Consider the following 15,987-nt stretch of genomic DNA (forward strand, 5'->3'; position numbering starts at 1 on the left):
TTTTTTATGATTTCAAAATGCTCATGAAGTAATGGGTTAATCTGTGTTTGTCCTGCTTAGAATTTTGATACATTTGAGTAAAAAAGACAATCAATATGGTTGTGACATTGTTTCTGACTTGTCAATATGACATTCTGTGACTAATGCTTGTAACATTGTCTCTGATTTGTCAGTATAGCACTCTCTGACTGATGGTTGTAACATTGTGTCTGATTGGTCAGTATAGCACTCTTTCACTGATGGTTGTGACATTGTTTCTGACTTGTCAATATGACATTCTGTGACTAATGCTTGTAACATTGTCTCTGATTGGTCAGTATAGCACTCTCTGACTGATGGTTGTAACATTGTGTCTGATTGGTTAGTATGACATTCTCTGACTAATGGTTGTAACATTGTGTCTGATTGGCTAGTGTGACATTTTGTGACTGATGGTTGTAACATTGTGTTTGATTGGGTTATTATATAAAATATTGAGTGGACAGGGTTATAATTTGAAATCTTGAGTGGTCGCATGGCCAAGTGGTGAACACATCAGAATAGTAATGTAATGTTCATTATAGATTGGGTTTAAACCCCATCAGGGGCAGGCCCTTGTTTCCATGAGCAAGAAACTTTACTCTCATTGCTGAGTTCTGGTTGGTTCCAGGAATAGATTTCAGAATATTTAGAACCTGCACAAGGCCTTATATGATTGGTTCTGTCTGTACTTTTACATTTGATTTAGTATGGGCTTTCCTGATGAAATAAAACTATGCAATTTTTAGCTCACCTGAGCATGCTCAGGGTGAGCTTTTAGGATCAATGATTGTCCGTCGACCGTCCGTCCGTCGTCCGTCCGTCGTCCGTCGTCCGTTCACATTTAGTTGTTAACACTCTAGCAGTCGCATTTTTGCCTCAATCATCATCAAACTTGGTCAGGATGCTTATCTAGTTCATAGCTCGGATGAGTTCGAACATGGGTCATCTCGGATGAGAAACTAGGTCACAAGAGCTAAAAATAGAAAAACCTTGTTAACACTCTAGAGGTCACATTTTTGCCTCAATCATCATCAATTTTGGTCAGGATGTTTGTCTAGGTGATAGCTCGGATGCGTTCGAACATGGGTCATCTCGGATGAAAAAGTAGGTCACCGGAGCTAAAAATAGAAAAACCTTGTAAACACTCTAGCAGTCACATTTTTGCATCAATCGTAATCAAACTTGGTCAAGATGCTTGTCTAGGTGATAGCTCAGATGAGTTCGAACATGGGTCATCTCGGATGAAAAAGTAGGTCACCGGAGCTTAAAATAAAAAAACATTGATAACACTCTAGTGGTCACATTTTTGCATCAATCATCATCAAACTTGGTCAGGATGCTTATCTAGTTGATAGCTCGGATGAGTTCGAACATGGGTCATGTCGGATGAAAAAGTAGGTCACCATAGCTAAAAATAGAAAAACCTTGTTAACACTCTAGCGGTCACATTTTTGCATCAATCATCATCAAACTTGGTCAAGATGCTTGTCTAGGTGATAGCTCGGATGAGTTCGAACATGGGTCATCTCGGATGAAAAAGAAGGTCACCATAGATAAAAATAGCAAAATCTTGTTAACACTCTAGCGGTCACATTTTTGCATCAGTCATCATCAAACTTGGTCAGGATGCTTATCTAGTTGAAAGCTTGGATGCGTTCTAACATTGGTCATCTCGGATGAAAAAGTAGGTCACTGGATCTAAAAATAGAAAAACCATGTTAACACTCTAGAGGTCACAATTTTGCCTCAATCATCATCAACTTGGTCAGGATGTTTGTCTAGGTGATAGCTCGGATGAGTTTGAACATGGGTCATCTTGGATGAAAAAGTAGGTCACCTGAGCTAAAAATAGAAAACCTTGTTAACACTCTAGCGGTCACATTTTTGCATCAATCATCATCAAACTTGATCAAGATGCTTGTCTAGGTGATAGCTCGAATGAGTTCGAACATGGGTCATCACGGATAAAAACTAGGTCACAGGAGCTAAAAATAGAAAAACCTTGTTAACACTCTAGTGGTCACAATTTTGACTCAATTGCCATCAAACTTGGTCAGGAAACTTGTCTAGGTCATTGCTGGGAATAAATAGAAAATGGGTCATCTCGGATGAAAAACTAGGTCACAGGAGCTAAAAATAGAAAAATCTTGTTAACACTCTTGTTGCTACTGTTTTGATCCAAGTATCCTGGAAATTGGTCTGAAAGTTTGTTTTGATGATTTCTAGGTCAGGTTTGAATATGTGTCACCTGGGTAAGAAACTAGGTCGCACTGCTCAAATATTGATAATCCTTGTTAACACTGTAGTGGTCACATTTTTGACTCACCTGTCATGAGACTTGGTCAGAATGCTTGTCTAGGTAATTGTTTGGATGAGTTTGATAAGTCAGGTGAGCGATCTAGGGCCATCATGGCCCTCTTGTTTTTGTAATCTTTTACATTTATCACATTCAGTTTGAAAGATGGCACAATTTATATAGTAATAAATTTCCTTGTATTTAATGATAGAATGTTTGCTGTGATTGACCAATAAGAACTTCATTTTGATTGGGTTAAATAACAATGATGTCATTAATTTTAAATTTGTTTTGCAGATTCCAGATGTTTGATCTAGAAGCTCACTCTACTTGTGCATACGACTATCTTGATGTATACGACGGTCCATCTCTAACATCCCCTCTGATTGGACGATATTGTGGTGATGTTGTACCAACGGACCAGATCAGATCAACTTCAAATACCATGACAATTAACTTTATTACTGACTTCTCAGTTACTAGTGCAGGATTTAGAGCTGTTTATAGGACAACGTTTGGTTAGTATTATCTTATGCTTACGCTATCAGTCAGAGCATTTTAGCAAATAGATATCAATTTTTGAGCTGTGTTAGTAAAATAATGCATGGTCCTCAGCTCAAATGTGCAGTAATATACCCATAAAAATTGGCAGTAATATAGTCTTGATTGCACTGTAATATATATAAATATGTACCCTCTTGCCAGGCATTTTAACAATAAATCATGAATTAGTGTATTACAACTTAAGAATAAAAAATATCTATTTCCATTCAAAACAATTGCATATAGAAAGAGTATGAATTAAACAATATTTTAAAGTACATTTAGCACGGTCAAGATAATTTCAGTATCATTTGGTTTATTTACATCACACCTAAAATGATATGACATGCAAACATTCCTTCTTATACCATCCATTTGATAAATCATATATTACATCACCTTAGTGCAATAACTGGTTAACTCCTATAAAATTTAGAAGGACTTAACCCGTTATTGCACTAAGGTGACAAATTATATAATATGGTGTAATATTGCACTGTGCTGCCAAAGTCTGTTTAATATAGTGTGAAGTGTGAATGACCGCTAACAGCACACTGTTCTTTTATTATTTTAAGGTCAGAGTCATGGATGTGGCGGCATACTTAACTCAACGAGTGGTTCGCTACGATCTATAGATAGTAACGGAGACGGTCAGTATGAGAATAACCTGGACTGTCGATGGACCATTGTTGCTAATAACAATAATGTTATACGGCTAACATTTACTGGATTAGAATTGGAAGACAACCCATCATGTATATATGATTATATCAAGGTATTAAAAATGGTCTTCTGAATCTTGTCAAATATGGGTTTTTCCCCCCATCTAAATCCTGAGGTACAAACTTTTACGTTAAAGCTTCCTGGTGCTCTGCCATTCACAATAGAGTGTTTCACCGTTCACTACCATTCACATGATACTTAAAAATTTCTATTATGCTAAAACTGAATATAAACAAATTGTTTGATTCATAAGATATAGAAAATTATATTTTTAGTTTAAACTAGCAAAAATGAAGCACTTTGGCTGTTGAATTTGTAAAGATTGATGGGGAAAAAAAGTGATTTATTTAAGGAATGTATTTTTACTTTGAGTGACTTGCCAAATAATATTGCACAGTTCAGATGTGCAGTAATATAATTACTAAAGCGATTGGCTTGCATAAGAATACATAGGATTGAACACTACATGTACCATGCTGTATATTATTCACTTTCATAATAATACATTGAGTATGTAAATTGAAAGAGAACATTAAAATTAAAGGGGGTACATTTAGTGAAAAAGTGATTTTCTATGCATCACTTGCTTTATTGATGTCATTTGTGCCTTCCTTTTCCTAATTCTGAATATTATTACATTATTTGATTGGCGTCTATGGCAGAATGGTTAAGATCGTTGACTTCAAACCACTTGCCCCTCACCGCTGTGGGTTTGAATCCTGAGGGGGACTTTTGATTTTTTCATGTGAGGAAGCTATTTAGCTAGCTTACAGAATTTTGTTCTACTGGTGCATGACATAATGAACAGAAACTTATAAACCTGGAATGTTGCAATATGACCTATACTGTGTCAGTGCAACATAAAACCCAATTACGCAAACAAACAAACATCATTTGATATTTGATACTTCAGAACTTAGTCTTTTGTAAATAGAAAAAAAGCTAGAAACATGGTTACATAAGGAATAACCTCTTTTTTTATACAGATTTACGATGGAATGACTGATGAAGATCCATTAATCGGAACCTACTGTGGATCTAATATACCACCTGTGTTTACGTCAACATCAAACATTCTTTACGTTCAATTCTACACTGATGTGTCAATAGGTGCCGCAGGATTTAACGCTACATACACTCAGCTTCCTGGTAAAATCCCGTTCTTTAAAAAACTTTCTCCCCTGAATTTCTAAAATTGACTTTAATTTTAGCTCTTATTTTTAAAACGTCTATTATCAATTTTTGGGATAGTAAGATAAAGTTTGAAGTACAGTCAGCTGACCTGGCTCTATACTGTTGGCAAAGGTTTATCACTTTTGTTTCCAGCAGATAAAGGGTTAACCTTTTACCCCATGAGCATATTGCGAAAAATGGCCGTTTTCATTGAAAAGCCTCCTGTAACAAGTTCAAACTGCTATGAAACTATGAAAAATGCTTCAATATTAATGAAACTTGGCACAAATGTTGACTAGACCATAGCCTCTGTAACAGCATGCTCAATGGTAAATATCCTGTTACCATGGCAACAGGGGGGGTCTCAAAATTGCCAAAAATCACTATTTTGCATTGTTTTTTTCCATCAAAACTGATTTCAAAGTGCCGCAACTTCTCAATGAATTGAGATACTGAGTTAAAGGCTTTTCAGCGTCGGTTACTAGTTACCCTAAGATCGACCTGAGGCCATTTTTAGCCTGTCACATGTCCAAAATTTTCCTGGAGATGAGGGGGACTTTGCCCCATCTTCAAACCCCCCAAACAGAAGGGGGCAAATCCCCCTTCTGGCAACCCCTGATGTAATATTTGTAAGGGAGACGGCGCTGAAAAAGTGGTCACTTTTTTAAGAACATTTCTCAAACAGAAAACAGTGTTTAGGGCTTAAATAGGGCATTTTTTCACTGTTTGAGGCCTCAAAAAGGGGGAGGCAAAAAGCCGTCAAAACACGCTTATATAAGGGAAAATGTTAACAAAAAATGATGAAAAACCTTTGAATTACACAAAAACTAGATTTTCCATGATAACACATGCCCTAACACCGAAATTTGGTGGAAAATCGTTTTTTTTTACATTTTTTATTTATTTAATTAATTCATTGTCTTTCTAAATGAACATTTACATCAATATCTGCCATTAAAGAACTAAAACTTGAAAAAAATCTCTTTATACCTTTCAACTACATGTATTTATGCATATAAAATTTCAGAATCACATTTCTTTTATTGAAAAAGACACTAACATTTTGTAGTGTGTAATGTATGGGTGACAGTTTCGGCACATTTTTGAAATATGGCTATTTTCTGATATTTTCGGGATCATTCATTCCAGCACAGAAGTGTTAAATAGTGACTATCAGTGAGACTAGTGCTAGGGGGCATGGGAGATGTTTATAATTGTGCTTGTACATTATATCTTATTTAAACAGACTCAATCAAAACAAGTCTGCAATTTTCATATAATATTATCATTTCATTACTTCTGAGAGATCGTCCATTTTCCAGATTTCTTTTTTTTAACCATTAGCACTATTAAAAGATGAATCTGTATTTTATACACTGTATGTGCCTTTATAGACTGTTTCGAGTCATTAAATAGTTGTACAATTATCTGCATGATTTGAAGAAGAGAATGAAATGTAAGATTATAACATATGAAAAAAATCTTATTCAACAAGTATCAACATTGATGAAGATCTATAACGGGCGTAATACATTTTTTTTTCAAAATCAAAGGTGCATGTGGGGGCACTTATACATCATCGTCTGCCCAACAAGTGATAACATCCCCAAGTTATCCGAATGCTTACCGCCAGAATGTTAGATGTCGCTGGACCATAGATGCACCAACAAACACTGATCAGGTGGAATTGACTGTGGCCGCGCTTAATCTGCAGACGACATCTGGTTGCTCACCAGAATATTTGGAGTTTAGAGATTATCCTCTTGTAAGACAAATTTTGTTTTTAATCCTTATCTTACAACACTAAATATCCAGAATGGATTTGTTCATTTTTCAATCTCGACAAAACTATTCAACAGTTTCAGGGAAATTTTTCAAATGTATACTTAATAAATGGGAAACAGTGCAGACCTTGATCAGTTCAGTCTGATGTTGGTCTGCACTTGGTGCATTGTTAGATTCAATTGCCAGTAGCAGAGAAATGGTTAATGAATTTTATTAGAAAATAAAGATGATAATAGAATAAGAATCATATTCACCAGTTGAAAAGTCCATATTTATTTTTTGATGGAATCTATATATGATAGCTTTTAAGTGAAATTTTTAAGTACAAGGCTACTAAAACCTGAATCTTTTAACTGTTGCTTAAGCTTTACCATCTTACTTCACTATTTTACTTATTTTCTGGATTAGGGTTCTTTGTAACATACTTTAGCAGTAATATTTCTTGATTTAAAATAGATTTAATCCTGGAACTCGTCCAGAGCCTAGAGACAGTAGAAATAAACATGTGTATAATGTTTATCTAGATAGGTTAATGTAAAATCCAACAAGTCCTTTCTAAGAAGAAGTGGAGGCATCGCTTAAAGGTTTAATACATACAACTAATAATTTATAGATGGCTAGCTGCGTGGCTTCAAGCTCCATCAGGGGAAATCTGTTATTTCCTTGAGCAAGAAACTTTATACTCATTGCTCTGTACTGGTTGGTTCCAGGAACAGATCCGAGAGTGTGTCAATAACTAGTTAGCTACCTTCACAATCGAATTCTGTATAAACTACTAAAAAGTTTAACCAATATTTACTTTTTTACATGTTTTCATTATCTAGGGTTCCCAAGGGCGTATAGTTCATGCCTGTGGAGTTACCCCACCTGGTGTATTTATTTCAATTGGAAACACTGTGCAGATAAATTATGCTGCAACAAATGGTGGCAGCACTGGATTCTCTCTCAATTATCGTACTGCAAGTGAGTTATTTATTTGTTTCACTATCTTAATGCTGAAGACTTGATATCCATTATGCCTCAAAAATGCTTTTATTTTTATTAAAAGATTAGTAATTTTGTTGTATTTTTTATAATGTCCAAAAATTTACTTATTGGCTAATTACCTAAACCATCTTTTTCATCTGTTGTTTTTTGTTTGTTTTTTTTTTTGTCAAAAAGTACAATTACAGTGATTTATTATGGTAGTAAAAATACTACTTTGTTTACATTTTGCTACTTTTATGACAATTAATTTCACATTTATTGCTACTTTCTTCAGATAACAAGTATCTATTATTCTCTAAAACCATTATTTTAACATTAAAAAATTCATGTTTCCCCTTTAAAAAGAAGTAAATATTTATTTGTTTCTGAGGCAAAGTGAACCTTTTAGTAGAGATTTTATTGTGTTAAGAAATCTAATTATAATGAACTCTTACTGTGTTGAAATCTTCTTGTGTCTGACGGATCATGCAATAGCATGTAGTCTGAAAAGTATATATGAAAGATATATGAAAATTTATATGAAAATTTAATAGTTTTTTTTGGGCCAAAAAGTAACTTTGGTCTGTCCGTTACCCACATAGATGTAGACACATAGATTTCTGCTTGAAATGGACTTTGCTTCTGGTCAGTAGTTGACTCCTGTTGATTTTGGCTTTGTTAGGTTAAACAGTACAGTGACGTGTGATGGAAAATTGTTGTCCGGTCAATAACTTTAGGATAACTTTGGTCTGTCTGTAAACAACATAGATGTAGGATGGTAATGGACATTGCTCCTGGCTGGTAGTTGACCCCTGTTGTTTTTGGTTTTGTTAGGTAAAACAGTACAGTAACATGTAAAATTGTTGTCCGGTCAATAACTTTAGAATCACAAGGACTACTTTGGTCTGTCTGTAAGCCACATAGATGTAGGATGGTAATGGACATTGCTCCTGGCTGGTAGTTGACCCCTGTTGATTTTTGTTTTGTTATGTGAAACAGTACAGTAACATGTAATATTGTTGTCTAGTCAATAACTTTAGAATCACAGGGATTTTTAAGGTATCTGATGATATAGAAATATTTCATACATAGGTCATCATTTCCATTAGAAAATTACCAGTATCATTATTTTACTTCTTCAAAAAAAATACATTCTGATGTATATTGCCCAACCTATGTGCTGTTGTATTTGGAAATTGAAATTTATTTGAATGGACTGTTCCAAATTTAAAGCTTTGCAAATCCATACAAACAGATTTAACAGCTCAAGGGTTGAAAGGACTCAACTAAAGTTATTTTGACATGACAAAACTGAAATAATTTTTTTTAGATTAATGCTCCATTTAATGAAGTTCTAGACCAGTAACTTGTGTGCAGAATTTCCCTCACTCTTTTATTTCAAGAATGTTTTCATACTCCCCTCAAAAAATTTTAGGGAGCAAATAGTCACCTTGGGGATGTCCGTCCGTCCGTATGTATGTACTGAATTTTTTGTCCAGCCCATAACTTTGTTATTTGAAGTCGGATTTTACAAGTGTTTCAAAGAAATGATCACCATATTGTGACCATGTGTCGCCTGCAGCATTTGGGATTCTACATTGAAGGTCAAGGCTACAGCAAAACCTTGAAGCAAAATCTTGTCCTGCCAATAACTTCATTATTTGTGGTTGGATTTTACAACTATTTCTCAGAAATGATCACCATATTGAGACAAATTCAAGTGTGAGATCCCATTGAGTAGTAGTTCAGTGCAAAGAACAGTAACTATTCCTTACTAAGGTTGGAATTATCATATTTTGAACTTTGTCTTGGACATAACTCTCAAAACTACAAAAGATATACTTTTCTGTGTCCAAAACCTAGTTTGGGAGCATTACCAAGTTCAACCGGCTCTTGTTTCTAATTGTGAAAAATTAACCAAAATTGAAAAATTGAGTTGAAGTAGCCCAAAAATATGATTTTAAATAAGTTTTGGAGTATATTTCTTTATTGTCTTTTGCATATCTTTCTGTTTTGAGTGTTCAAGGTGATCTATATCAGAAATCAAAATTTCATGTTTTAAGGTTTTTCAGACCTCGTTGGAGTTCCTTTAAAACAGTTAATTTTGGATGAAGTGGATAATTGATATCCTCATGATTATGTGGGATTATGGGATTGTTTTATGCTGTAATTTTAATACAGAGAACCCTAATATATATAATTAAAAAATATTGTCACATATACTGATAATATATTGCCATGATAATGTATTTTTTTTTGTTTTGTTTTAAAATAGCTTGTAACAGAACATATACGGGTTTAAGTGGGCAGATTTACAGTCCCGGATGGCCAGGTCGGTACCCGCAGAATGCTAATTGCCAGTTTAGAATACAGGCACCAGTTGGTACTACAGTTTCACTCTACTTCAACACATTCCATATTGAGCCTCATACAAACTGCAACTTTGACTATCTTCAGGTGAGCTTTGTATAACTTGTTTATTATTCATCTTCTATTTTTTTTAGGACTATTATTTTTTAAGGAACTAGACTGAGGTCCAAAAGCATAAAAACATCAAATTTAGATTTTTTACATACATCAACTTGGGTACTTAAAAAATGCATGTAAGGCACTTAAAAATGATGTGTGTGTTTTACATAAAGATATTTTTTCTGTTAAAACTGAATGAGTAAATGATCTGAAATTTTGACACAAGTTTTTGACCCATTGCTACATCAAAGAGTACATTATTATAATATCTTGTAATAATATTTCCAGTTCTGTTATTTCTAAAAACCTCAGTTGAGTCACTTTAATTAAGATCTCTTTTTTTAGAAAGAGTTCGTGTTTTTATTTTGCATAAGCCATCATAAAAGGCAATAAACTTTATTCAGTTCAAAAATTTCAACTTGTAAATAGAAAAATTGTTATATAAAAATGAAATTGTTATATAAATATTTTGTACTTACATAAAGCCATGCATTTTATTGATTTTATAATTTTCCTGTTTGATGTGGTCAAGATTTAAGACAGGTAGAGGAGCATCTCTGTCTGAGTAGTTGAGGTCTTTGAAAACACTTGCCTCTCAAACCACTTGCCTCTCACCTCCAATTTTTAGTATAAGTGAGCTAGCATTATTCTGCAATGATCACTGTATAGAAATGTGTACAGGTAATTCTCAGTTTTCAATACTTCAGGTAAGGAATGGATCTGAGCATGATTCCCCGGTTATCAGGAAACTGTGTGGCTGGGTTCTACCTGACCCAATATTTGCAACTACCAATACAGTGGGCTTTAGCTTTGTTACAGATGTGTCAGTGACATATCCAGGCTATGATATAACTTACACTGCAACTTCACAAGGTAAAGGTTTCCAGCAAAATTATGACATCATTTACAAATACCTTGTAATGCAAAAACTGTTATTATTAGTTTTATCTTTTGTCGTTTTTTTGTTGTTGTTTGTTTTTGTTTTTTTACTTTTCTTAAAACAACAATTCAAGATATTATCAATTTTCTAATTTACCTTGATAAGATTTTACGTAATTATTTTTTTTCATTTGGTCTACTCAAGATTTACAGCAGTTTCTTTTTCTTAGATTAGAATTATATCAGATTATGAGAAAACTTTTTGTGGACCTAGATTGACTTTTGCTGACATCCCATCAGATTTTCAATAAATACTCAAACATCAAAGTAACTTGTTCCCTTATTTGGACATGCCCATAAAGGGACCAACCCTCAGTTGTTGAAGAAGCATAATTTTTCCTCAAAAAATATGTTGTGATTCAATTAAAACTACTAAAAAGTATTTTTCGGATATGATAACTATTTCCAATTACTCTAAAATTTCCAGTTTTGTATCACTTTGATCTGTATATGAAAGGTATTAAGAAATCTGCATCAATATGTAGTTCAACATAAGCCTTTGCTAATGCTAAGGACCTGACATAGTGTAAGTGGAGGCTACCATTTGTAGTATCATAAATGCATGTTTTAAGAAAACACATTTAAAAAAAAGAATGCAAGTCATTTTCTGAAAATAAGGGCAAGAAGTTGTGTCGAAGTGTTTTTATGCTCCCCGAAAAAAATTTCGGGGGAGCATATAGTCGCCGCCTTGTCCGTCTTTCCGTCCGTCCGTCCGTCCGTCCCCTTTTCTTGTCCGGGACATAACTTTGAAACAACAAGAGGTATCAACATGAAACTTTGTAGGTAGATAGATCTCATTAAGTAGGTGTGCAGTGCACAAGAACTCTGCCTTGCCTAATTTTTGAATTATTCCCCTTTGTTTATTTTTACACTTTGAACTTTGTCCGGGACATAACTCTAAAAGTATAAGAGGTATCAACATGAAACTTTGTAGGTAGATAGATCTCATTGAGTAGGTGTGCAGTGCACAAGAACCGAAACTCTGCCTTGCCTAATTTTTGAATTATTCCCCTTTGTTTATTTTACACTTTGAACTTTGTCGGGGACATAACTCTAAAAGTATAAGAGGTATCAACATGAAACTTTGTAGGTAGATAGATCTCATTGAGTAGAAGTGCAGCGCACAAGAACCGTAACTCTGCCTTGCCTAATTTTTGAATTACCCCCCTTTGTTTATTTTACACTTTGAAATTTGTCCGGGACATAACTCTAAAAGTAAAAGAGGTATTAACATGAAACTTTGTAGGTAGATAGATCTCATTGAGTAGAAGTGCAGTGCACAAGAACCGTAACTCTGCCTTGCCAAATTTTTGAATTATCCCCCTTTGTTTATTTTACACTTTGAACTTTGTCCGGGACATAACTCTAAAAGTATAAGAGGTATCAACATGAAACTTTGTAGGTAGATAGATCTCATTGAGTAGGTGTGCAGTGCACAAGAACCGTAACTCTGACTTGCCTAATTTTTGAATTATCCCCCTTTGTTTATTTTACACTTTGAAATTTGTCCGGGACATAACTCTAAAAGTATAAGAGGTATCAACATGAAACTTTGTAGGTAGATAGATCTCATTGAGTTGGTGTGCAGTGCACAAGAACCGTAACTCTGCCTTGTCTAATTTTTGAATTATCCCCCTTTGTTTATTTTACACTTTGACCTTTGTCCGGGGACATAACTTTAAAAGTATAAGAGGTATCAACATGAAACTTTGTAGGTAGATAGATCTCATTGAGTAGGGTGTGCAGTGAATAAGAACCTTAACTCTGCCTTGCCTAATTTTTTTAAATTATCCCCCTCTGTTTATTTTTACACTTTGAACTTTATCCGGGACATATTTCTTAATGTATAAGAGATATCAACATGAAACTTTGTAGGTAGATAGATCTCATTGAGTAAGTTTGCAGTGCACAAGAACTGTAACACTGTCTTGCCTACTTTTGGAGTTATTGCCCTTTGTTCATTTTGACACTTTGAACTTTGTCTGGGACATTACTCTTAAAATTTATAAAGACGATATTTATACATGAGAACTTTATGTTCCGGCGTGACAGATATTTAAGATAGGTCCATATCGGGTGGAAGTGCATGCATCAGAAATCAATACATCCTGCCTTGGTCTTATTCTTGATTAGTTCAATTTTCACCCAACTTAGATTTACTTTCATATTACTTAGGTTTGGATACTATTATAGTCTCGAGACATAATGGATTTTAACAACTATTTAGGATTGTAGATATCAACATGAAACTTGTAGGTAGCTAGATGTAATTGGATAGAACTGCAACGCTTCAAGAACCTAAACAAAGCCTGGTCTAATTTTGGAGTTATTGCCCTTTGTTCATTTTTTTATACTTTCCTGTGTCCAGAACCTTCTCGGGGAGCATCACCCGGTTCAACCGGTTCTTGTTTCTTTTTTAACATTTCTAGTACAGGAAGAATAATAACTCAAAATTTCATTGTTCTACCCAAAAAAGGTTTTGAATAAATATTTGAAATTTCACAAATTTATATTTGACATTGTGCAATTTTTCCCTTAAAAATAAAACTTAGGGAGAATATTATATAGACTTCTCAGTATCATTGTAAATTTATGTGAATCTAACTTCAGGTGTTGGCTGTGGCGGGAACATAACTGGAATCAACGGCAGTTTTACAAGTCCTGGTTACCCAGGTAACTTTACTTCAGCAATCACATGCTCATGGATGATACAGGTACCAGCTAGGAGGGTGATTACATTACTTTTTACTGATATGAGAAATGGCGAGAACTGTGGGACAGATTATATCATTGTCTTTGACGGAAATAACGACTTGACAGATCAATTTGGCAGATACTGTGGTGGGGTAAGTGAGGTAGTTTTATTAACATTAACATCTAGAAATTACATGCATACAGTAAGCGTTGTTTGTAGTTTTTTTTCTCTTTAGTTTAATATCACTGAGGGCTAGGTAGTTAACATATTTAGATATCTGATATGAGTGGTTTTGAAATTTGTATTATAATTAAGATAATGAGTGCTTCTTAAATATAATGTTGATTATTTTTCATGATTGAAAAAAGCCCAATTCTGCCCTAAATATAAAATAACGATTAAGCTGAAATTGTGCTTAAGGGCAATGATTTAAATTAACGCGGTTTATTAAATATTTAGTATAGTGATATAATTTTCATTTCAGGAGGTACCTGCTCCCATGTCTACAAGTAGTAACGTGGCTTTCATCAAGTACGTGTCTGATGGTAGCGGATCATCGATAGCCTTCAGACTCACATTCACGAGCTAATAGACTAATATACAATGTGAAATTTTAAATTAAACCTTCAGTACAGATAAACAGAAAAACCTAACATGATACATACATGCACAGGCTAGAATCTGTGTCACAAAAGCCTAGCTGTATCATTAAGTCATAACATATGAAAACATTGCAGTACTCTTAAATTCCAAACAATTAAAGGTCCATTAAGCCTGAAAAATGTTATCATTTCTACATTGTATTTTTAAAAGCTTCCTATTCTGTTGCCCCCTAAAAATTTCGAAAAACAGAGGAAAATTAGTTGGCGAAATACATGTACCTGAGTCTTCTTTTGCTTCTTTTTGCAATTTGACCAATAGTACACTTATAGAAGTCTAAAGAAGTCTTAAGCTCTATTTTGTATGGCAGTCAAAATGCCACTTTATTTACACTTTCCGACATTTATCATAAAACATTACAATTTTTACATTTATTCAGTGCTATTTCCTTTAGGTTACCTTGAGTATAAGCAACACACAAGTTCCAGACCCATCATCTTACAACATGATAAACGCATGTTTACCTTTTCAACAGAAGGTTAAAAATATATATGTCTGCGGTATAACGTGCCTTTAAGTCACCAATAGTGTATATAATATATATATTGTGTAAATATCTTTCAATTGCTCCTGTTTTTATAGGCATATTTTTAGTCTTCATTGATACAGATGGATTATTTATGGAAGATATTTGAGCTATGAATGCTCAATATTGAACTGATTAAATGTTTTCTAACCAATCACAGTTGAAACCGCATTTAGTTTAAGTCAAATTAAATTTAAGGAAAGAAGACCAGTAATTTGTGACTGTAATTCAATGCATTGTTGATTGAAAAATCATTATTGTGCATTGTGTAATATATTTGAGGGGATTAAAGTACATGTACATGTGATATACATGTTTTTAAGGGGTTAAAAGTACATGTACATGTGATGCATTTGATTTGTTACAAAGTGCAATAGTTAATAAAATGTGCAATAAATGTTGATAAGAATGTTATTATACTGTATCATTATATGAATTATTTCTAATATTTTGTAATAGTCACATTCCTTGGGCTTTTTTGTTATATAATTTTAGCAACTTTTGTTATTGTAAATTCCGAGGACTGGCCTGATAATTTGCAATATTATCACAGTTTTGTTCATGATTATTAGCATTTGTACTATAAACTCACATGTATATTTGACATTTGTTGTAACAAAGGTATATGTACACTACTATCTTATGAAATAAAATATTTTATTGACTTCATATGTTGTGTTGTTTCATATGTTGTGTTGTGTAACTGTTGGTCTCATCACTTTCATTATCATCATGACAAAAATGCTCGGGGAGTCCCCACCAGTACTAACATGGCTGATCAGTCACCGTATGGCGTTTGCAGTGTTGGTTCGACGTTAACACAAATAAAAATAAATGTGTGTACATAGCACTTCTAATAGGCCAAAATCTCGTTTTTTTAGCTACAGAATATTCTGTAGTTGGCAATGCTCAAAATAAGTAATTTTATGGATTTTAGCTCGTCTGTTTCAACAAAATGTCGAGCTGTTATGACCGCTTTGTCGACATTCTTGTCGTCGACGTACAAAAACTTCAATGTAGCCCATTATCCAATTATTTCAAACTGGATATCAACTCAGTATTTAATTTACATACTTACCATTGCAAGGTGCTGATGTAATTATTTAAGACAAGGAGCGTTATTCTGAAAGTTATTCCCCATTTTCACTTAAAATTGTGTTTAAAATACCTATGTAGGATGATTTCAAAACT

At 33.9% G+C, this 15,987-nt stretch overlaps 1 protein-coding gene across 1 annotated transcript in view; it reads left to right on the plus strand.

The window, feature by feature from the left end:
• LOC132740528 (cubilin-like) overlaps positions 1-15,465 on the plus strand; it is a gene marked incomplete at its 5' end in the record, with an annotated part of 62,536 nt that extends 47,071 nt beyond the window's left edge. Inside the window, 9 exon segments of the mRNA XM_060728451.1 lie at positions 2,615-2,835; positions 3,436-3,635; positions 4,570-4,732; positions 6,310-6,521; positions 7,366-7,504; positions 9,783-9,964; positions 10,684-10,849; positions 13,526-13,761; positions 14,095-15,465. Of these exon segments, the coding sequence (XP_060584434.1) occupies positions 2,615-2,835; positions 3,436-3,635; positions 4,570-4,732; positions 6,310-6,521; positions 7,366-7,504; positions 9,783-9,964; positions 10,684-10,849; positions 13,526-13,761; positions 14,095-14,199 (1,624 nt within the window).
• Positions 15,466-15,987: the final 522 nt, after the last annotated feature.

This window comes from Ruditapes philippinarum, unplaced genomic scaffold (assembly GCF_026571515.1).
Source record: "Ruditapes philippinarum isolate M1 unplaced genomic scaffold, ASM2657151v2 ctg5024_1_1_1_1, whole genome shotgun sequence".
NCBI lineage: Eukaryota > Metazoa > Mollusca > Bivalvia > Venerida > Veneridae > Ruditapes > Ruditapes philippinarum.